At 43.5% G+C, this 25,263-nt stretch overlaps 1 protein-coding gene across 2 annotated transcripts in view; it reads left to right on the top strand.

Annotated features, from left to right (window-relative positions):
* Positions 1 to 25,263, top strand: part of INPP5F (inositol polyphosphate-5-phosphatase F) — a 943,021-nt gene that overhangs the window by 683,743 nt on the left and 234,015 nt on the right. For both annotated transcript variants that reach the window (XM_085602832.1, XM_085602840.1), the window contains exon 12: positions 13,833 to 13,910. In XM_085602832.1, the coding sequence (XP_085458958.1) occupies positions 13,833 to 13,910 (78 nt within the window). The remainder of the gene's footprint in view (positions 1 to 13,832; positions 13,911 to 25,263) is intronic.

Raw genomic sequence — 25,263 nt, 5'->3', positions numbered from 1 at the left:
ATACCTCACTGGTCGCTGCGATGCTCCCCTCAGTAGTGGAACCGCAGGACTTTCCTCCTCTGTCTACAATAATTAAATCGCCTGACAGCACAAACCTGGTCTCCCAACTGCATCACCCATCCCAGACACTCTGCCCGGAGGTGGGTGGAAGAGCGTGGGTGGCCTGGGAAGGGGATTTGGGACACCCCCTGACAAAGAAGATGTGGTCGTATTGTTGTGAGCAGACCCGCTATATCTCCAGCAACTATAAGCATAAACTACTCCACTTTCAATACATACATAGAGCTTACGTCACCCCCACACTAGTTGCAAAAATAGATCCAACTAGGCCAGTCAATTGCCAGAAGTGTGTGGCTGAGCACACGGATTTCATCCATCTGGCATGGAACTGCCCCCCTGTCCTTGCATTCTGGGAGACCGTCTTTAGACACCTGGCATTAATTGTGGAGACAGAATTGACCCCCTCCCCACTGCTCGAGCTGTTGGGATATGTCCGCCCTGGGATTCATCGCTTTCCGGCTATCTCTCTTCTACTTGCAAAGAGGCAGATCTCCTTACATTAGGGTGGGCCTGTGCGGCCGACGGTGAAGGTCTGGATGAGGGATCTCATGTACTGTGACACTACTAGTGATATTTATGCAACGCTACTGCCCCTGGCTTCTCGACCTAAGAACATTTGGCAGCCACTCTGCTCCTATTTGCTTCTCCACCCTGAACTCACTGACTGAAAACTTTACACAACTGCACATAGATGTTCTGCTAGCTAGCCAGCTAAAAAAGGGAAAACAAAACACTCCATTTAACTATGCTTCTACGAATCTGCATTGTTATGTGATGATTGGTATAATATATGTCATTGCCATATGGTATGCTAATGTTTATTTGACATATTATGTACTGCTTTCATCATAGCAATTATTTTTGAAGAAACATAATAAAAACATGTTTAAAAAAAAAAAGATTGCAGCCACTGCTCTCTGTGCTTATACAATTGACTGTTTTTTGGCGCTGGTTACATTTTCATAGAAGCAGCTGCCAACAGTCTCTCGAGTGATGTGTAAAGTGTGCCCACATTACAATAAAAATTGGGTACTCGGAAAAGCCATGCTGCGCACACATGCGAACACCCTAGAGAGAACACTGGTGATGAGTACTCTTTCTGTACTGTGGTTGAGTCTGAAGTCAGACTGTGTGGCATCAAGGAGCTGGTGGTGGTTGAGGTGGTCAGTGAGACATTCATTATTGAATTGGCTTGAAACCTTGGCCGAGTATGGTTGGGGGGAGATTACTCTGGGTAGGGTCAGTAGAGGGCGTCTTGAGTTGGGGAGTGACAATTTTTTCTGAAAGTTCTTTTTAATGGCATTTATGAATATAAGCATACATACACCACATTCCGTGGAAATGAGTATGTTACATGAGGAGAGAAATAGACCATTATCAATATAGAAAGCACGTATGTGTCTTGTTCCGTGTAGATGCGGTCTGTACTGTAGCAGATCCTTGCCCGTAATTGAGTTGGGGAGTGACAATAGCGTGTTTCTGGGAGTCTTGGAATGTGGCTGAGTCGATGGAGGCATTGAGGATGAGTGTTAAAGCCTCTCTGTTCGGTCGGTGTCTTTTGGTGAAGGCCTGGTTGGGGTAGGGGTTAGATTGCTCCCTACCCCCTGCACCGAGTGATAGACTTTTTTTTAACATTGACCTCTTTTCTGATGACGACAGGCCTCACGGTCAGGGTCTCTTTCTCGGCTGAGATGGGAAGTCAGGTAGTGAGGGCGATGGGGTGCAGTTGAGGGTCGAAGTTGCTGTATATGGAAGTGATCTTGTTACAGAAGAATTCCTAGAGCTTGTTGCAGAGGTCTTGTAAGAAGGTGATGTTGCTGGGGGCAGCTACAGGCGTGGTGTAATCTTTGACAATGGCAAAGATTTGCTTGCTGCTATTATTGCCGGCGTCAATGCGGTCTGAGAGTAATAAGCAGATTTAAAGATATCTTTGTCTGCAGTGTCTCGACTCATTCTCTACTTGCCCTTCAGTTGCTTGTAGTGTAGTCAGCCCGAGTTCCTCTGTTTACCAGCTGGATTGTGTCTGGGTTCTAGCCACTGTGGTGCGCTTGAGGGGAGCCAGGGTGCCGTTGCATGCAGTGATTCAACTACTAAATTCCTTGATGACTTTCAGCAGGCTGCTGGTGTGATCGGACATGTGCGCAAAGAGGGTGGAAGTCTCCAGTCTTCCTGTAGGATGTTTTTCCAGCTTCGCCAGGATGTCGGTGGTGATGTGCTAGGTGAGGCGGGGGTTTCTGAGATTTTCTAGGAAAGCTGTTGTTTGGATCGGTGTGGTCTTCTAGGTGAACATTTTTGTCTCAGAGAATGAAGATGTTGAAGTCGATGATGAGGGTTGCGACGAGGTCCGTGATGTTGCTGGAGAAGTTGATGCCGGTTCTTGCTGTCTGTATATTAGGGTTCTGTGCTGACTGAAGTTTGCTATTATTTGCAGTTTGAACATGTGGTGTTCCATGTAGCTGGTGGGTCTACCTGTGGAGATGATGCGGCAGATGTGGTCCTTGAAAATGATGATGACTCCACATCCAGGATTTTGCTGGTGGTCCTGTCTGGAGATCTTGTAGCCAGAGAGGATGGCTGTGGTGATGTCTGGTTCCAAGGCTGATGTCAGCCATGTTGCTATGAGGAAGCACAGATCTGGGATGTGGTCTTGGAGCTGGTCCCAGATTTCCATGAAATGTTGGTGTTGAAAAGCATGCATGAGAGTGTGGGTTGCTGTGTGGGTGGTGTCTGGTTTCTTTGTGAAAGAGGTGTGTTGGGTGTTGTTGATACGGGGTTGTGAAGAGGTGGTGTGGGAGAGTGCATGCGTATTTGCAGGAAGCATAGGAGCATGCCCCTTGAATGTTGTGTGGTCTGGTGCAGAAGCGTAGCAAGCATCGTCTGAGGTGAAGGGCGAGGGGGGTTGTGGCGGTGTGGTGAAGGTTGATAGTTGGACCTGGGTTCCTAGAGATGGGCACGGACAGGCACAGATGGGTTTACCATTAGTGCGCCTTTGTCGAACCAGAGGTGCACTCGCATCATACGTCAGGAGCGCTAGGGGAGAGAAAAAACAGGAAAATTAGGAAGCAGGGTCACAGATAAAGGGCACAAATTGGGTCAAAGAGGCACAAAACAAAATAGTGAAAAGAGGTTTGAATGTAGCAAACAGCTAACGAAAAGAGTTGAAAAAACTGAGCAAAAAGACACAAAAGAGGGGCAACAAACAGAGCAAACCGGCACAGAGAACAAAGAGCACAAACATAGAGTTGTCGCAAAGCAACTGCAAAGGCACAAAAAGAAGAATGATGAAGCAAAGACGCACAAAATAGAAGTCATGAAACAGCAGGGCAGAGGCATAAAAGAGGTAAAAAAAAGGAACACAGAGCAAACCTGAGGTGGAGGGAGAGAGGGAGAAGATCAATAGAGAAACCAAAGTGTAAACCCCTAGTGTCTGGGCCCAGTCTTGAAGATACTTCCTTCTTCCCTCTTCTGCCACCAACTCACCCCTTAAACCCTGCTTGTGAATCACCCGGTTACCTTTGCCTCTTGATTAGACCCTTCCCTTACCCCTTGTTACAACCTTACTACTTCCACTAACCCTGCATGACAACACGTTACCTCCATCCCATAGCCTGCACTCCCGGTACCTGAGCCCATCTCACCTCTCCCACCTTCAAGTACAGCCTCCCTTCCCTACCCCATCCTGTCAGCTAGCGTCTAGTGACTCCGCGCTATCACATGCACCCACCCTCCCCTGTGTTGCAATTATGTTCCATCATATTGACATTCCTGAATGCCTCTCTCTTGTAATACTTTTGTCTCCCAACATAAGCTTGCCAACTTTTGTAAATATATACATTTTGTTATCAAATAAAAGTTTTTCATTTTGGATTAATCCGTTCTGATTCCCCAGACCGAATATATTTTTTTAATGAAAAAAACACTTAATAGCATTTCTTTTTTAGTAAATACAAATTTGGTCCCCAAATTTCAGTATGCCACTTTTAATCAAATGCTCACATGTCCTACTAACATACATGGACAAGTTTTGTGTTACATGTTCATGCAGTACTATGTGGCAATTATGTTCCAACATATTGACATTCGTAAAATTCTCATATGCACATAAATATATTTTTTAAATGTTATACTTTTGTCTCCCAACATAAGCTTGCCAACTTTTGTAAATATAAACATTTTGTTATCGAATAAAAGTTTTTAATTTTGGATTAATCAGTTCTGATTCCCCCAGAATGAATATATTTTTTTAATGAAAAAAACACTTAATAGAATTTCTTTTTTTTGTAAATACATATTTTGTCCCCAAATTTCAGTATGCCACTTTTAATCAAATGCTCACATCTTCTGACATACATGGACAGGTTCTCTGTTACGTGTTCATGCAGTAGTATCACATGCCAGTTATGGTCATCTTATGGCAAAGATTTCCACCATCACGTCAGGGGTATGCACTGTCATGCCATTAATGCCCACAGCTACCTAGAAATTGCCAACATTAAGCCAGCAACAGGAGGGATGTGAGCCATCATGCCACAGATGCCCAGCTTCTGTCAGCAATTACTGTTATGCTGGGGTTCACCACGGTCATGTTTTGAATCTCACATTATGTCTAGAAATACCACTATAGAAACCTAGGCCATAGGAGGGCAGCATCATATCATGGATACCAATCATCAATATATTAGGAAGTACCAATATGCTGTAGTCAGCACTATGACAGGATTTTTCTCCTTTAAGCATGTGCCAGCATTGTACTAGGAGTGGCACCTTCATGCCCTGAGTGCTCATACTCTGCAAAGATTTACCATCAAACTGTTATGGTTAACATTATGCCAGGAGTAGGCACCTATTTGCTATGGGTGCCCACAATATACAAAACAGTTTGCAGCATCTCTAGGTGTACATCACATCCTCCACACATATCTGCTATCTAATGTTGGGCTTCTACTGTTACAAATAATTTTTCTTCTAAAAAAGTTTTTAGTTTTCAAAGTCACTCCTTGGTACTTCCTCTGTCGTGTTCTGGCATGGCTTTGAGTGCTCTATTTCTCTGTGCACCAAAGTCTACATTTCGGTGTCGGAGAACCAGGTCTCATTTAGTGAAAACGTCCAGCTTATCCTGCAGCATTTGACCACTTTGGCACTGAATCCTCAGAAGAGCCTGTTCCAGGTAGGGTGAGAATGACATGTTTGGCAAGAGGAAATAGAAAATATACCTTTTAAATTCTGCACTTCATGCTATAACAAATTCCTGGAGGGTACACCAGCATTGGGTCTGGAATCTTTCTACTCGGAAATCACAAAGAAAGTGCATGCTTGGCATGAAACCCTTTTTGGCCAAGGAAAACTGTTCCACACTGACATGATTGGAGGTTGACTTATTATTCTATGATCCAGCATGGAGACCGCTGTACACCATTTGCCGCATTAGCTGATGAAGTTGAAGGAGTCCACACCAACGATGAGGGAGGCCTATCCAGTAGTTTGAAATCCGTCCAAGTGCAGTGTTCACAGGATAGCAGAGGCCGCCCCTGAAGGGGGCCTTGCCAGCCAGTGCCATCACGGCCGCTAGGGACCCGGAAAAAACAGTTTGGGCAGCTTCAATGCGCCAAACAACAAAGGGAGATTCTACCACTCCCCGGGAAAGAGCTTGCGCGAAAGGTGGCCTGAAAATACCTGGCCAATAGGTGGCGAAGTGACGTTGTTGAACCCCCCCCCCCCCCCCCCCCCCCCCCAAACCCTCCCAATAAGGAGATGCCGCCGCATCCCAGGAGGGGACAATGGGGGGTTATATGCGCACTGCCACCCCAGCACAGGTCATTTTTGGAAGCTTGGGGCGGTGCGCCGATCAACTCTCGAGACCCACACACCAAGCAACAGTATTTTCACAGTGCTGGACGGCGTGTGAAGCGGCTAAGAAGGGGTTCATTTGTTGGTAAGGAGGCACACCGGTGTGCAGAAGGAAGGCCACTCAACTTGGGATGCCTTATGGCAGGGTGAGTAGGCCGGTAGGGAGGAGCAGGCGGAGACGGCACTCGCAGCCCAGATCTGCCAAATGGCAGGGCACAAAATGAACAAACAAGGTAGCGAGCTGGAACATAACCCCAGAGAGAGGCTACCCCCACGCAATCTGCCTGGAAACCAACAGGGAACTTTATGAACCCATAGAACGGCATGTATGATGTCCTGAACAAACTAAGAGGTGTCACAACTATAGTAGGAAGAAAACAGAGCGTGATTGTGATATGTCAGAAATGATTTATGACCTGTCAGCCGTTGTGAGTTATGACCTGTCACGTGATTTACGAGCCTGTCAAAATGATTTATAACTCCAAAATAGAGTGATTAATGAACTGTCATGTCTGTGATTTATGAGCTTGTCAAAATGATTTGTGACATCCCGTGACGTTGGTTCATGGCAGGTCATAGCGGGATATGACCACGGTACTGTAACGCAAAAAAGTAATTCATACATGTAATGCAAAATAAACTGCGGCCAACATCTACCACAGGAAACAAGACACCCACGTGATGGCAATCTTTATTGGAAAATATATGTGTAGAATGTCATGAATGGCAGTTTGGATGTGGGCCCAGTGCGGAACTTATGTCTCCTCTCATTACTCTTGCTCTGGTGTAGAATTTCTATGGCCGTCCGTGAAACCTGTACCCATGACTAAGGCCATACCTCAGGTTACTAGTCTGGATATGAGAGTCTACTAACCCCTCCAACGCCAAAACTGGCACTGAAGTAAAAAATACCTTCGATGCCCAGTACACCGACCCTTTCTCAGAAAGAGGTTGAACAGCCTGACTGCAGGCAGTTCACTACATCCATCGACTGTGACACTGGTCATATACTTCCTTTACCTTTTTCCTCAACTTACATTCCAAACAAGAAGAAACTCAGTTGAGAAGGCCATTTCGGAGGAATTAAGGACTTTTCCTATAACCAAGAAAATGAAACTGACTTAGTCCTGTCTCTCAAACACGTGTCAACACATGATTCTCATTCAGATTGTGATGAAGAAGATTTTCTGACCAACCGCCATCTTATCAGCATCCGGGACCCATCGATAGGACACTTGGCGCAATTGTAGAATGGATCCTTGGGGTGCCACATCCATAGAACCTTGTCTTGTTAAAGTGTTGCCACCTGATGATACCACTGCATTCCAATCTGTTATTTCACGAACAGAGGCATATCCTAAAGACCCAATGCATTTGGAAGAGGAGATAGTTTTGATAGTCACCCTGATGTTTTGATAGTAACTCATTTATGCCCTACCCCCAGTGTATTACTCGCAAACAATGCTTTTTTTTCTTCTTACTTGCCCATCTCCACCACTCACTGCTGTAATGGCTCCCAGTCCCGTAGTGGCGCCTCACTCAGTATTCCTGCCTCTGTTGTAGATGCGTTCTGTCCCCTCTCTCTCTGTCTTTCCCCTCTTTTCCTCTCTCTATTCTCTCTCACAGCATTGTGTGTGTGTGTGTGTGTGTGTGCCACCATAAGCCATATCAAAGCAAGTGGAGTTGATCGGTAAGTTAAAAAAAGGAGCAATGATTGCTGTGTGTGCATGTGACTTTCAGGCAAAGGCGTTCGCCCTCGGTTGTTCCTTTCTGGCAGTCGTTTTCTGCCTAGTAGGCGGCGCAGTAGTAAGAGCAAAAGCGAAATTGGGGAGAATAGTTGGCTTTCTGAAAGCTCTTACTATACTAAGGTGGGCCAGGCAGTTTCCCTCTGCTGAAGGGGTCTTTTTAGTCTCCTTTTGTGAGCTTTATTGACCTGCTGATTAAAGTGCTAGTTTTCCTTTTAATCTATTATACCTATCTAAGATGGATGATTTTTCACCACTGGTTACAGCAGCCTTCCCAAGCCAAGCTAGACACTGCGCTCTCTGCAGGTCATTTCAGGCTCCGGTCTTTTCTACTTTCCATTTCTCCACTTTAAAAAGCGTCATGTATATTGACACAGAACGAATAATTTTTGTCAGGTTTTTGCCCTTGTTCCTCCTTGCACAGTTTTCAGGTCTTTCTAGAGCAGTATTGATCTTCTTCTTGCCAGTCTTAGTCACCTGCAATCAATCAAAGAGAGGTTTTCCACTATTTAACTTTTTCCTCCGACTGTAGCGTTTCTTAGTGAACACCTGTCTCTTGCATGATTATTACTGGTTATGTAAGGATGCCTTGGCTATAGGAAGGTGACACCCTAACATGGGGCAGCACCAGTCACGTGCTACGGAAGTAAATTTCTACCCAGCTATTGCCTGTGAGAGTGTCTATGTCCCTACATCCAGCAGTATTACTCAACATGCGATGGGAGTGCAGCATAGCGTTTGAAAGCGTCTGATCTGCTACTTGGCCAATCACAATGTGTGAGTTAGTGCATGAGCGAGTTGAGTACTTATAGTGCAGAGTCTACCATGTAACTCGTAATAGCTAGTGATTTAAATCACAATACTCTCATGTGCGTGATGAGAAGCCAGGCCAGGAACAAGTGGCTGAGATGGATAAGTATTAAAAAAAAAAAACACTAATTGCTCCGAAGTAGACCAGGTTGTGCTTACATGAGTTAGTGTGTATGAGCGGGTTTCTCCTTTGCATGTGTGTGTGTGCATGAACACACACACACACACACACACGCACACACACACACACACACACACACACACACACACACACACACACACACACACACACACACACACACACACACACACACACACACACACACACACACACACACACATATATATATATATATATATGTATATATATATATATATGTATATATATATATATATATACATATATTACCTAGTAGTTATAGTTAGGACCTATTTTCCATAGGAAATCCGCAACATTCTATTCCCAATAACTTTGGCGCTGGTTGACGAATCTTCGCGAAATTTTCAAAACTTTTCGCCAGCTCTGGTTCGCTCCTATCCTGAAAGTCTCGGGGTGATTCGTCAAGCGTTTCTTAGTGAACACCTGTCTCTTGCATGATTATTACTGGTTATGTAAGGATGCCTTGGCTATAGGAAGGCGACACCCTAACATGGGGCAGCACCAGTCACGTGCTACGGAAGTAAATTTCTACCCAGCTATTGCCTGTGAGAGTGTCTATGTCCCTACATCCAGCAGTATTACTCAACATGCGATGGGAGTGCAGCATAGCGTTTGAAAGCGTCTGATCTGCTACTTGGCCAATCACAATGTGTGAGTTAGTGCATGAGCGAGTTGAGTACTTATAGTGCAGAGTCTACCATGTAACTCGTAATAGCTAGTGATTTAAATCACAATACTCTCATGTGCGTGATGAGAAGCCAGGCCAGGAACAAGTGGCTGAGATGGATAAGTATTAAAAAAAAAAAAACACTAATTGCTCCGAAGTAGACCAGGTTTTGCTTACATGAGTTAGTGTGTATGAGCGGGTTTCTCCTTTGCATGTGTGTGTGTGCATGAACACACACACACACACACACACACATATATATATATATATATATACATATACATATATTACCTAGTAGTTATAGTTAGGACCTATTTTCCATAGGAAATCCGCAACATTCTATTCCCAATAACTTTGGCGCTGGTTGACGAATCTTCGCGAAATTTTCAAAACTTTTCGCCAGCTCTGGTTCGCTCCTATCCTGAAAGTCTCGGGGTGATTCGTCAAGCGGGGTCCGAGAAAAAAGGGGGGTCCCAAAATGTGTTTTCCCCATGCAATTTTCCATAGGAACCTTTAGTCACAGCTACAGCCCGAACTGCTGAACGGAATTACACCAAATTTGGCAAAAAGGTAGCCCTTGGTTCAGAGTCTTGCCTTTTGGTTAAATGGTGTAAATCCGTTCAGTAGTTCCTGAGAAAATAAAAAGTAAAATCCCATATATATCTATGGGAACGATGGATCAGCGCACCCTGCGCAAACCCTCCCGATCACGAGCTGCATGTTAATTGGCTGTCAACTTGCTGTCAACACTCCAAACCAGGAAGTGTTGGCAGCCATTTTGTGCCTCGGTAGAACCGAGGCTCAAGAAATCCTTGAAAAAAGTGCGCAAAACGGGGGCAGGGTAGAAACACCCTGACCCCCTAGGCCTGCTTAGGGGCTCCCACAAGGACCCTCTGGACCCCAAAAATGTTTTTTTTTTGGGGGGGTTTTAAACGGGAAGATGCGCGGATCCTGCCGATTAAAAAAAATAAATAAAGCGTGGGCTCCCGCGTTTTGTTGGTAATTAGCCCCCGGGGGGGCCAAGTCCCAGGGGCAATATTATTCAATATTATTATGTGAATGGGGGCCCCAGAGGGGCCCCCCAGCTCCGGGGACTGCCCCCCCGGGGCTTTATAAAATTATGTACGGGGGGCTCACAGCACCCCTTAGCCCCGGGGACCGCCACCCCCCGGGGCTTCAATATTCATGGGTGGGGGGGCTCAAAGGCCCCCCCCAAGACCCGGGGACTGCCACCCCACGGGGCTTCTTTAGAATATATGCGGGGGGTTCACGCCCCCCCCCGCAGCCCCGGGGACCGCCACCCCCTGGGGCTTTTCAAGCTCAAGTGTGCGAGCATTGCGTAAAGTAATATGTATGTGTCGCGTATGCGCCTGGAGTCGCGTACCGGTCGCATAGCGATCGCACACGAAAATACGCACCCATCGCACATCCTACACGGATCCTACACAACAATCCTAAAATGGCAGCTAGGTTCCGCGCAGTGATCGAGAAAGGTACGCTCTGGGTGCACGAAACCCACAAAAATAAAATATGTAGAAATAAATAGTTAAAAAAATGTAGAAAATCAGTATCAAAAAAATAAATATAACTATTATTACATTTAAAAATTGTCATTTAAGAAATCTTTGAAATTCACTGAAAAAACCCTATTTTTCAGACATGTTATAGTTAGGAATTAGCATTTAAAAAACCTTTGAAATTCACTGAAAAAAACATAGGTTTCAGACTGGTTATAGTTAGGAATTAGCATTTAAAAAACCTTAGAAATTCACTGAAAAAACCATAGGTTTCAGGGGTGTTATATTTAGCTGGACATTTCATTCGTACAAAACCATTGAAATTCCTTCGTTATATAGTTAGTTCCTCCAACTATAACTCGCGCGCCCGCAATCCACTGCTGATGTCACATATTACATCATTCATGACATGGTCAGTGACATCACTGATGACATTTCAAATGACATCACTGATGACATCATCCACATGACAATCTGATACACCACATCAAACACTAGTATAACCTTTCATCACTCATAAAATATGGAGTACCATATTTGAAACCATTGACACACCAATATAAGTTTCTAAAAACCCACTCAGTGATTCCTAGATCTACACACACATCTAAACACTTACCTATAGATTCACTCATACATGCTGACAAAGATCAATAGAACACTATCAAATATACTTATACACCTACATCAACATTACACACCAGCATACATCCTATTCACGTATGCAGTTGTCCTACTCACTTATGCAAACAATTGATCATACTTACATTAACTCAGCTACACACTTATACAAACATCACTTCATTTATTCATATAGATAGTAACTCATACTTAGTGTGTTATAAAATCACTATTACAAGTATACAGTTATCCATACAGTCACTCATAGAATCACTGAGTCTTATGAATACTTATTTATATACAGCAACTGTCACATACACTGCCTTTTATATTTCTACTTTGTTGGACATGTATCATTGAGAAATATAATATATTTACTCATCACTACACCCATAAAGACATTCACTCACCCAAACAACTGTTTCCACATGCAGTCTTAACCTCATATACCTACTAAATCAACTATTTACACATATTTGGAAAGTCACACACCTCCCACCCAAACACACACACATTCACTCTACCATATCAATATTACTCACTTAACTAATCAATAACTAATATAGACTTTCACATAGCTAGTAACCAACTTATGCAGTAGTTTACACAACAAGAGACAGAGTGATACAGATCACTATCCCATATATTTAGTGAGACACTTTAAATTAGTCACTTAAACAGTCAATCACACTGCTAGTAAATCCTCCATCCAGACACTTATACTTCCACTCATTCTTCAAGGCAGATTGCTATATATATATAATACATATTTAAATATCGAACCAAACCACATTCACTCGATGATGTCATCAGTGGTGTCACTGACCATGTCATGAATGATTTAATATGTGACATCATCAGCAGTGGATTGCGGGCGCGCGAGTTATAGTTAGTAGAACTAACTATAACAAAGGAATTTCAATGGTTTTGTACGAGTGAAATGTCCAGCTAACTATAACACCCCTGAAACCTATGGTTTTTTCTGTGAAAATATATATACACACACACATACATACATACATACCAGGCATTCCAGATGACTGAGCCCTTCGTACAAAGACATACCTCATGTAAGGGACTAGAAGTCATGTTGGAAGCGAGTACAATGGATGGGTATGTTAAAAAAAAGTGTTGCAAAGGAGGCTGAGGGTTGTGTGCTTACATGAATTAGTGTGTTTGTGTCTGCATTTCCATGTGAGGGTGTAGTAATTCTCTCAGCGGTCACACTGACCTCTCCCTTGGAACTCTATCATGAGACTCTCCCTCCGCAAACTAGGTCCACGGGTACACAAGAGCAAACCATTCTGGGTTTGCTCAAGCTGGGTGCCGTCCTGCTCAGGTAAACCTTCCCGTTCTCTGTAACAGCAGAAAAGATAGATGAGCTGGGAATGTTTTTGATATTGAGTGGGTTGCAGGGTGGGAATGTGTAGACCCTGGTTAACGTATATATGTGTCCCTGAGCCTGGCCGAGGACACTCTTGCCCGTGGCACTGAAGTGTTGCTAGACTATCCTCACTGCCACCTAAAACAAGCCTGTCCATCAGTGAGGGGAGACTATATCTTGGTTATGACTCCGTCCCTTGACATGCTCATTGCAACTCCCTTTAGCAGACTCTCCAAGTGGGCGAGCTGACTGGGCCTTATTGATACATAGCGTACATGCAAAACAGAGAGAAGACAATACACTTTTTATTCGACACAGCATTATTTAGCCTTGTGCATTGATTATATTTTTATCCTGGCAACTGATTCCAGGGGGATAAATCAAGTCTGCATCATTCCTTGGGAACTCTTTGATAACTCTCCAGTCAACTTAGTATTCCTTGGTGCACACAAGGGCCAAAGAAAGAGTCTTTGGTGTTTGAATGCTTGGTGGCTTAAGGACGACAAATTAGCTGAATTGATCAGAGATGGCATAACAGAATATTTTGATCTCAATATAGCTTTGGTCCCCTTGGCATCGACCCTGTCGGAGATTTTCAAAACTGTCACTCCCTGTAAAGCTATATCCTATGTAAAGGGAAAAGATAACAATAGGCACCTTGAAGTTATTGAGCAATTGTAGCAGCAACAGACAGCTAGGGTAGTGGTTAGAAGTTAGGGCTAGGAGTGGAAAATGACGGCACCCATGAAAGAAGTGCGCTCGCTGATGGAGGAATTGGGCACCATACAGCGTTTGGTGCCTTGATTTGTAACTATGTTAATAACGTAATTGAATCTAGTCATGAACACATTTGGTAGCAGTACTCTACTGGTTGTGTCCCCTCAAAATATTAGTTGAATTGAAATCATGGTATGTTTAGAAATGCTGAAGGAGGGGGGCAGAGGTTCAAGGTCCAGGTCATTAAGTGCAATACACAATATCGTCAGCATTTGATACTTTACTGACTCTTTTATTTTTACAGTCGTGGAATGAAGTTTGAAAATGTCCAGACTCTAACTGATGCCATCAGCGATATCATTCAGGACATGAAATGGTGCTGGTAAGTAATGTTAAGACAGTTTCTAACTTCTGTTTCAGGTTTACAGGCAATAAAAGCAAACAAATTGCAGCGCTCTATTACAATATTTCCACATTTTGAAAATTTAGCATGAATCCTTCCCTCATGATCTACATTGGACATCAATGTTCTAGGCTATTCACAAGTAAAATCAAAGGAATAAATGTAAATTCCTAGCACATTAACCACTAACAGTGTTAATGAGCTCAGAGGGGCTGTAAACATTCCCTTCTGTGGGGAGTTGTGGGGGAGGAGTTTAAATATGTGCATGTTTTTAAGCATGTAATCCCTCTAAATTTGATTTTATTTTATTAACAGTTTGATATTGTGCCAATAAGGCAAAAACATTTCCTATACATACAGATCAAGAATACACCATACTACTTGTAATCCCACTCACAAATGGCCTCTCTTGGGCAAGGTGCATTAAGAGGAATGTTATGCTTGAAGATGCAGAATATTTAAACTTCTATTTGCTTTTGGGCAGTAGAGAAACAATGTCACAAAGGTTAATGGACTCAACTGTGTGGTCAGAGTTAGTCAAAAGTGCTATGCTCAGCAGAATAGACATGCTTGACACTATTTTGATGAACACTTTATACAATTCTATACAATTTAGGTATGTATCTGGGTTCACTATGATGTGTATCCATCGCTGATTGCCCTCTCCTGTGCTTCTGACGCACAGTTTGCATTCACTATAGTATGAAGGTATACATTTTCTATAGTTCTTGTTATTTTTAGCTGTGACCTGGAGTCTGCTTTAGCTGTGTGCCAGCCTCCTATAATCACAAAAAATACATAATATAATAAATAACTGTTGGGTTGGAAATGACTATCTTTTGTGTGGCATTCCCCCAGATTTTCTTTCATGACTATTGTTGTGGGCTGTAGAACTCTGCATACTTAACTCCTGCAAACCAGTAGTAACATGATTGTGCTCTTCCTTAAACCTGATGAGATTAGAATACTCCTGATTAGCCCATTTAATTTGCTCATAAGTCCCTAGAATGTGGTACCAAGTGTACCTAGGGCCTGTAAATTAAATGCTGCAAGTGGGCTATAGCACTCCTTGTACTACCCACTTCAGTAACACTATGAAACCTGTCTCTAGGTCTACCATTGTAGACTGGCTGTACCGTTTTAAAATTACATATTCAACCTGTCAAAATAATCCCTTTTGACAGGTCTAAATCTTCCTTTTAAATATTAATAAGTCATCCCTGAGTAGGCCTTATTGTCCACAAAGGGAGGAAGCATGGTATTTAAAAGTAGGACAAATAAAAGTTTAATGTTAAAGATGTCCTTACAGTGAAAAGGCCATAAAGGCTATTTTCACTGTAGCAGGGTTGGCTGTTTCATATGAAAGCATTGAGACAGTGTTAAGTTTAATAAATGTCATCTCCGGCTAGTATAGAGCTGCAAATCAAATTTTGAGATTTTTTGAAATATTTATTACAAGCCCAACTCACTGGTGAAGTTAGATTCATTATAAATGTTTTGGAAATGGGGCTTTAGAAAGGTACCTTTGCCCTGCCTCAAGTCCCTGGAAGCTAAATTTGTATTTTTGTCTCTCACTTCTGTTTCTCACTTTGTAAAAATTCATATCTCTGGCTCCTGTTATTGGATCTTTGTCATTTTGGTGTCATTTTATTTATTACATTGTACTCTATTTTTCTGATTTGGTTTAGGGTTTTTATTGCTTTGCATTTCAATATTATCACTATTTTAGTACTGCACAAATACTTTATACATTACCTCTAGGTTAAATCTGCCTGTTCTGTGCGATAGCTACCAGTGGGTTGAATTCAGGTTAATTTAGTGACGAGAACTGGGATTCTTACTTGAGGTGGGTTCCTATACGCCTCAACTAACAACCCAGTCTCTTATAATAACTCAGATGCATAGAGGAGCTTTAGGTTCCCATCCAGCAACCATTGCTAAGTTTGAGTCCTATTTTCAGGGTGGATCATCTCACAGAACAGCATATGTAGATTTGTTTGATGGGTCAGCTCGCTTCAGGCCTTGACTTTGTTAGCAATGTCATTCACATTTTAGATCAGCCCTTAGGCAAGCTGTTCGGTAATTGAAGTGTCAGACAGATTGAGTGCCGGCATTGTGCTCCATTTTGTTTTCCTCCACATCAAAAGGGGCAGTACCAATAAAAAACAAGCATCTTTTAGACCTATTGGCTGTGGCAATGTTTTTTAGACATAATGTACAGCAGGGCTAAATAAGCAACAAAAAAAAGCCTATGACATGGCCGACTTCCCCATTTTGTAGGCGCGTATGCCTACAATTTGTTTTTGCCATTTTGTGCCCTTTTATTTGTCAGTCGGGGTTGGATCAGCAAATGAAAAGAAACAGTATGTGAAGGCTTTTCATTTTAAGTGTTTGGTCGGGGGTGTAAAATGGACAGTGTCTGTGAGAGGAGAAACATGGATGGCGCAGGTGGTTGGGGGTTGGGGAAGCACTGCATGGGAAGGGGAGAAGCAACAGAGAAGGATGCAGGTGGAGGGAAGCAACACAGAAGGCAGGAAGGACTGTAGTAAAACAGAGGTTGGGAAGGAGAAGCAACAGGTGACCGAGAAGGTGGGCATAGGCGGGGTCGGGGGGTGACTCGAAGTGAGAGGAGGATGAAAGCAACACAGAAGGTGAGGAGGAGAATAAATGGGCGAGAGACCAATGTGAAGCAGGCTGGAAGAAGCACACAAGCGAAAAAGCAATATGGGAGTACACGAGAGTGAGAATAACTTGGAGGAGTGAATAGTATGTGCAACAGAAAACAACACAGAGTGCAATGGGAGAGAAGTACCGGAGAGAAGGCTGGAAAATGTATGCATGGAGTGTTTTACCAAAAAGAAGTAAATCATTCTTAAAAAGCAAGCAGGAGAGTCATAGAAGCTCTCCATTCAAAAGAAATAGTAAAGAGACCCTGCTCCATTTTTTTTTTTTTTTTTGTAGACCTTTATTTTCCACAGCTGTGTCATCATACAGTATACATTCACCATCCATGGTGGCTAATCAAGTAGACATTAAGCAAACGCTTCCAGATAATATGACACAACCATTCAGCCGGTTACCCGGGGGTCCGGCGGCGTTGTACATGGTGGTATTGTTACAAACATTAGGTAATTACCTCGATAAATGACAGGTCTATGTTTTTCCTTATTCTTAGTGTCGGTAACAAAGATAACGCAGTGTTCCAGCCCGCATTGTGGCCATTGCGGTCGTCACCCAGGCCCTTATTGAGAGTTGCACAAGTCTTAGTGGGTAATCATGAACGTGGGGGTCCCCAGGCGGCACAGTGGCAGCGTCGTGTTCGCAATGCTGGCCGGAGCGTGGCAGCCGTGTTTCGGTATAGCTCACTGAGGCATGAAAGCTAACGCTTAAGTTCGGCAAGTCCAGTCTACAGCTTCATAATTAGGGCCTATGTGCGGGCTGCGTGGCGCGCATATAAAGAGACCCTGCTCCATGGAAGGACTAAAAATACAAGTCTGACAAGCTAGGAAACGCATATGAAGTGGGAATTGGACTTTGACCTAGTGAAGGATGTATTCTGGGAGGTTGACTTCATGCATCCAAGGTATGTGGCTATCAGAGCTTGTTTATGTGTGGTCCAGTTAATATTTCTGTGTAAATCCTAGGACAAGAAAGCCAATCAGTGGTAAGCAATCTGCTGTCTCCAAGCCCATATATGTTCTTGGTAAGCCCACAGCATGTGTTTCGCAACCAGATGAGACTCAATCTAAAAAAGAGTCCATGTCCAGCCTCCATCACACCCCGCCTCACATTGTACCTCCCGGGAGCTAATAGATTATGCGTGTAGCACAAGTAATCAGGCTGGAGATAGGAGTGTTGCTGCCATACAGGCAGAGTGCTTAGTGCCAGTGCAACATATGAGGCGCTCTAGGAGACCACACACCAGTCTGGCTGTATTTGTGAGTAAGGGGGACTAAGATAAAGCTCTTCACTGTTCTGGAAAAGCTGTGCTTCCTTCTCGCTTGTGTTTGTGTGTGTCTTAGCTAGCTTTTACTTAATTCCTTTCCTGAAATGTCAATAGAAAATTTAATTTCTCCTCACTCAACATTGCATCTAATCAAACTACGTGAACACATCTTGGAAGCCAAAGCATCGTATTTCCGAACCCAACTAGATAATGCAAGGAATCTCTCAAGACAACTGTTTGAAATTGTCAGCCAACAAAAGGAGGCAAACAATGTAACCAAGCTCATTAATAACACAGTGGAAATATGTGAAGTGTTCTCTACATTTTTCAATGAAAAGTTCTTAGAATATGAAAAGGAAATTGCAACCGACAAGCATAGTTCACAAGCCACCATAGTCAATGATTACCATCTCATTGATGACCCTACATTCCAGGTGGTGGAGTTAATGATGAACCTCCCTTCCTATACCAAAAATCAAGCTGTCTGGAGTGAGTTCAAAACACTAACTGAGGAAGAGGTCCACAAGATCTTACTATCGATTACACCAACTTCACATTTCAACAACCAACCCCTCCACAAAACTAAAGGAAATCAGTCCCTGTTTTGCACCTATACTAACGAAGATTGTAAACTCATTACTAAAACAAGGCAGTATCCTAGAAAGCCTTAGGACTGGGCAAGTAACGCCCCTCTTGCAAACAGTTGGGGCTGACCCTACAATCCTGAGCAACTTTCGTCCTGTGTCGAATATCCCCTTTCTAGAAAAATTGGTGGGAAAATGTGTGCACAACCAACTGAGCCAGCACATTGACCAATTCAACATACTCAACCAATTTGTATAAAGATTTAGACCAGGGCACAATACAGAATCCGCTATTGTTCACATAATGGATGACACCCTTAGGATGCTAGACAACGACTATTGCCTACTCATCCTCGTAGACCTCTTATCGGCATTTGAAACTGTCAATCATAACAGCCTACTAAAAGCACTAGAAAACAGAATGGGGTTGTCTGGGAAAGTTCTCTCATGGTTCGCATCCTTCCTGCAGAATTGCTCACAACGCATCAAACTAGGCAACTCATTCTCTGGTGCGGAGTCCCTCAAGGGTTGACCATTCCCCCCCCCACACTCTTTAACCTATATATAGAACCACTAATGGAAATCTTCAAACAATCGAACAATGTATACCACATGTATGCAGATGACACACAACTATACTTAAAGATATCCTCCCTAGATAACGTCATTCCACTAAATAACACTCTAATCCAAACTCCGTCCTGGCTCTCTCAAAATAACCTCAAGCTGAACTCTCTGAAAACCGAATACCACCTTTTCTCCCCTCAAAACAGCTCCACGCGCATCCAAGATTGGCTCAAACACCTAGACGCCCTCTACTGGAAACCTACCATCGACTCCACGAAATCCCTTGGAATAACACTAGGCAAGACTGTAAACATGATAGCTCACATCAGTGCTATCACCCGCAGTGCGTCATTCCAACTCAGATTACTGAAGAATTTGAAACCATTTCAGCCACCTTCAGACTTCAAACAAGCAGTACAATCATTAGTGATCTCCAGACAAGAATACAGATCGGCGACCTTGTGAGGTCTGCCAAAAGCGAAAACAGCTCCACTCAAAATGACTCTTAATGCAGCTGCGAGATTGATAACAGACACTAGACGCTTTGACCACATCACCCCATCACTTAGGTATCTAGACTGGCTTCCCCTCGAGGCAAGAACCCAACTGAAAATTGCTTGCCTCACATACAAAGCATTACATTTTAATGAACCAAGTTACCTGGCAGAAAAGATTCAAATCTCTTGTGGCTGCCACTGCCTAAGAGGTACAAACTCTCTCAGGCTTGAACCTCCTAGATTCAGAAAACAAAAAACCTACACACTTTTAGCAATTGTTTTTAAATGAAAATATTCCTAATCTAAAATGGTACCTGTGCCTAAAACCCAACTCTGTTTCTTGCTGGCTTCATAGTGAGGGCAGGCACTGAACCACTTCAGTCTTTGAGCATTTCCTATTTACATCAGTTACGCACTGTATTAATGGATCGGACACTTTTTGGTGCGTGGCGCACTAGGCGACAACTCGTCTCTTCACTATGAACAAAAGAAGAAACATACCTTCTTGTGTTACTGATTGAAAACCAAATCAATATGGAATAAATTGTGTAAAAATGCAATATCGATGTTGTGGTTCCAAGTTTAATTATATTTTATTGGATTTCCTTCAATAAAATATAAAAATTAATTCAGTTTCTCCTTGTGTTTTTCTACAAATTGAAGACACTTCAAAAGTGTACTAACATTATTTAATACATTTTGAAGTTGGCAGTTTTGAATGGAAAATATCTTTATTTCAAAAAGGCGCCTACATTTAAAATTCCAGTGCTGTTTTTTTGTCCTCCCTCCATGAGGGCAGCCACAGTACTGCTCCATTCTCTGTGAATTTCTTGCCTACATTTTGTAGTGCTTCTGAATTGGTCCCTTGTTGTATTGAAGATGCGCCGGTTGAGCTGTATTGCTGTGAGTAATGATTAACAAAGCCTCTATAGACTCTCATAGTGTAGTGTAGCTCCTATATCCCTGATAGGCTCTGCGCATTGGAATAATATACACTATAGATTTGACATAGGACTAAGGTCAGTATGTCTCTATCGAGTATATTAAACTTAATTACTTGTGTGTGCCAGCTAACTCAGAGGTCACTAGAAACTTCTCGAATATACAAGAAGGGATTAGTCTCTGACAACCGCATAAACATGACAACTTTGTTTCCCTTTAGAATTGGAACAGTCTCAGAATCGTGTAAACAATAGATAACAGTTTCACTCAATCGTGCATGCTTCGTTTCCACAGAGTTGCACAGAAATAGAGAGACGGGCATTTTCAATAAAAAGGGTTTATTGAACAGTCTTATTTCTTGTGCAAGAGATATGAATTGCTACAATGGTAAGACAGACTGTGAAGTACAATATGCACGAGGTTAGCAGTAAGATAAAATAATACTGCAATAGCAAGTTTTGTAGCTATGACATATAGTAATCAAAATACATACATAAATAACATAATGCTAAAATGTGATACTCATCTGATGCTTCTAAATTGTTCTACCCAGTGTACCTAACCTAAGTGCAGTACGAGGTTTGAAGTAGGTGCTGTTTCTAAAGTATAGCTAGCTATATTTTAGTTTAGCCAAGAGTTGCCAAAAGTTTCTCTAAGTTCTAGTCGGCTCCATACCTGAGAATGAGAGAGGTTGGAATCTCTTTTCTGGACTCGATAGTCTAACCCCCCGCAAGGGAAGTCAGAGAGCACTGGAGCCGGATTCTCTGCGAGGAGGATGACAGCGTCAGGTCAGTGCATCAGGCTGGAACTCGATCTCCTTCCGAACTTGCCGTGGCAAACAGCGTAGACTGGGTTGGATCGAATCCTCTGGGAACCGCAATTTGCCATGGCAAGTGCTGGTATATCTCTCTGGCGGACGCGCGCAGAGAGATAGAACTGCCAAGACCTGTTAGGCAACCTTTGTCAATTGAGCCAGTGATTTTGTTATCTGTTTTAATTGTTTGTAGACCGTATTTTTAAACCAACATTTTACTTCCTGCATTTTAAAATCGTCGTTCTCTCTTACATTGCTATTTGCACACAAATGTGTTTGTAAAACTGTAATTTGCACAAGAGTATCTATTTGTACTTGCTGTGACGGGTTGCTCCTCCTCGTTCCACCGCGGGTGTAGTCCCGATTGTTGTGGAGGGAGTCTGCTATTTCCGGTGCTCGGGAGTTGACGCTCTAGTTGCTTCACCTTTCACACGCTTAAAACAGATGCCCTGGCTAATGCGCAGCGGACGCGCGCAGCGGGCGCGCCGGTGGCGCGCCAAAGGCAAGCCCGTCTGCGCCCGTCCGCGACCAGACTGCGGCCGGGGCCAGGCATGCTGTTCGTAGTGGCACATATGATGGGAGGATCGTGTGGTCACGAGATGAACTGTGGAGGCTCAACACAGATGTTGCGTGCTGTACCCACAGGACCGACCTAAGGTCTGATCTCCTCACTCACATATGCGGGGTGTGTGGGAAATCGCTGGGTGTGTGGGGTAATGGAGAGGAGAAGGGGTTCAGTAAACCCAGACCGCTTAGTAACAGAAGCCTAAGGGTTGGGCTTTTGAACTGTAGATCCCTATCAAAGCATGCCAACGATATCTGGCTGCTATTGGAGGATAATGAGTGGGATGCCCTATTCTTAACTGAAACTTGGCTTAGTGAGGACAATGTGACTGCGATAGCGTTTGCAGTACCCCTAGGCTACACAATGTGCCTCGCCAACCGAGTGGGTGGCAAAAGAGGAGGGGGGGTGGCTGCTATATTTAAAGAACAGTTCATATTAACATCCTCTCCCCCTACTCTGATTGCGGGATTGGAGGGACTACATTTTTGCCTTCAGGTGGGCCCACAGCTCTCCTTAGCGGGGCTAGTTATTTACCGCCCCCCCGGCGGGAATGATTCCAATCTTACAGCTCTGCTGGATGTGATAGTGCAGAGCACTCTCCTCCATCCTTATTTCCTTGTAGTGGGGGACTTTAATATCCATATGGATAGAAAGGACTGCACCCAAGCAGAGATATTAAGGGCCACGGCCACTCTGATTGCTGCCAATCTGAGATTAATCAATGAGGGCCCCACACATAGAGCAGGTCACACACTTGATCTAATCCTTTCCAATATTGAAAATGTGACGATGGAAGTGGCTCTGCCTTTACTTTGGTCAGACCACTTGCTTATGCCTTTTATAATAAATTTGGCGGTTGACAGACCAGCGCCAAGCAAGCGAGTTTTTATGAGAAGACAATGGAGGAAGCTAGTCCCTACCAATATGCGCCCAGTGTTAGCTCAGAACAAACCTACTTTAACCTTGAATGCCAACACTGACGCTCAGCGGTTTCATCACTGGATTGGGAACATGGTAGCATCCATTGCCCCAGCAAAACGCGCTATGTCCAAGAGAGAATCCCCCTCTGCTCCTTGGTTCTCACAGGACCTTAGAATAGAGAAGGCAACATGTAAACGGCTAGAGAGGCTGTGGAGGGTAAATTATGGGACTTTGGAAAGAGCACAATATAAGGTTGCCTCCCATAAATTTCAGAAAGCCGTCAGAAAGGCGAAAAAACAGTTTTTTGCGGCAGAACACTCTAGCAAAAAAGTCTTTAAGGTGGTTCAGTCCATTTTCAAACCTAGATATATTGAAAGGGAGATACCACCATCGGTTACTCTCTGTAATAAAATCTCTGACTTCTTTGACCAAAAAATTAAATACGTCTATGACTCATTCGGCCCAGAGGATAGGACTGTGAAAACAGATCAGACTGTCATAGAGATGACAGGCGGACCGTTGGCTTATTTTCAGCCGATAACTCTGACCACAGTCTTGAAGGAATTAAGCTGCTGCAAGTCTGGATCGCCGGACGACCCATGCCCCCCCCAAGTTGTGGAGCACAATGGCGGATTTTGTGGCTCCCTCCTTGCGGCACATCTGGAATACGTCCATTTCCTCCGGGGTGTTCCCGGAGTTATGGAAACATGCTACCCTCCTGTGGTAAATATTTCGTTACTGGTACTATTTTTTATGCGGTAAAGTCTTAGTGAGAATAACTCAGTAAAAATAAGAGGCAGAATCCGTGGTATTAGAGGTTTTAAAGGGCTTTATTCCTATACAAAGGAATCCAATTCGAATTGTGGGCCTTCTGTTCCATCACCACGAAAGTTCAGGAAGGAAGGGCGCATACATTATTGACAGGTAATCACTTTTATAAGATTTACATTATAGTGTAACAGATGCAGGAGGCGTAACAGCTGATAAGAGAGATAAAATATGCATACGTAACCAAAGAAGGCGTGAACATGGGTGTAACTAAAAATACGTCATTAAACATGATGTCACAAATGGGTGGATCCATAGAAGAATCCTGCAATGTCAGCAGAAATATTTGGCAGAGATGCGCGCGCAGCCGCATGACGTGTGATTGACGTGCAACTAGAGAGTTAAGGGGACTTGACATTTAGCTCTACATGTGGAGACAGAAGTCTGGGGTTATGTCAACCTAATCCCTAATCATATCTAATATCCTATGTTTAAAGAACTGTGTTATCCAAAAGGAGAGGTCTCTTAGGATAGAATCTTATTCTATACTGACTATACTGACTGTTAGTGCGTGTACAAGCGTCTAAGTGTCTACACTAGATGCGAGGGGGTAGGAATATTCCATGGTAACGGGGCTATGAATTACTTGCATGAGGACAGCGAGGCCTGGCCCCTTTGCACGGTAGCTGAAGGAATGTTTACCTAAACTACTAGACAGGAATGCATCGGGTGAGGAGCGAAGCAGATAATCTTGAAGGTGAAATACAGTTTTTGGCAGGCAACTGGCTGGATCAGGCACCGTTAGCCGCGCAGGGAGTAGGACAAAGTTCATGGATACAGATGCTGGCTCGGACTGGAGCTTTCAGAGGCAGAAGGCAGAAAAAGGCTTGATGACAGAATTCAGGGCCTACTCGCCTGAATCTGTAAAATGTGGAAAGTGAACCACATAAAGTCGGTGGCCTTTCATACTTAGGAATGAAATATCTGACCCATTCATGGTGGATCTGAAAGAGGACATGTTGACGGTGGACGCACATATATTTGCGTCTTCAAAACTGGAGTAGGAGGGAACATACATGTACTTATAGCATGCACATGGAGCCGTTGGGGTCTACGATAGGGGACATAACTGATCACAAAATTCATATTTCCTCATTCCCTCCTTGTCCCCTACGGACCCTCAGGAGATATCGATCTTCATCAATCCATCGATCTGTTCATATAGCATCATTTGTTCTTCTTTCTTCTTCCGGGATCTTGAATGAAAACTTGGAGGTGGGATACACGATGTGGCACACAGACCACAAATCGCTGGCCCACATTGTAGACATAAGCAGCAACTGAATAGTATGAGGAGGCCAATACCTAGGAAGGATAATATTCTCCATCCCCAGGCTGACAACACGCCCCAGAACCAACCGGACCAAGTCCATGTGCCTGGACTCTGGTGTATCTGGCTTATAATCTTATGAAGGCGAGTTATGGCTTTATATACTGACGGCGAATTTTCTGGTATGAAAATGCAACAACTTGATCCGATGACCCTACAAGCTCCGCCCCTATCGGCCAGGATGACGTCAAGGACAAGACGATTTTGAAGCACAACAATCCGCATAGCAGACTGTTCTTCTGTTAAATTGCCTAAGGCGGAAATAGTTTCGTTCACTACTGCTTCAAGGGTTCTGGTTAATCTACGTATCAGCTTACTATTAGTGACTGTACCTATAT

This window comes from Triturus cristatus, chromosome 1_2 (assembly GCF_964204655.1).
Source record: "Triturus cristatus chromosome 1_2, aTriCri1.1, whole genome shotgun sequence".
Taxonomy (NCBI): Eukaryota; Metazoa; Chordata; class Amphibia; order Caudata; family Salamandridae; genus Triturus; species Triturus cristatus.
Note: the sequence above shows the minus strand (reverse complement) of the source record. Positions and strands in the feature narration are given on the sequence as shown.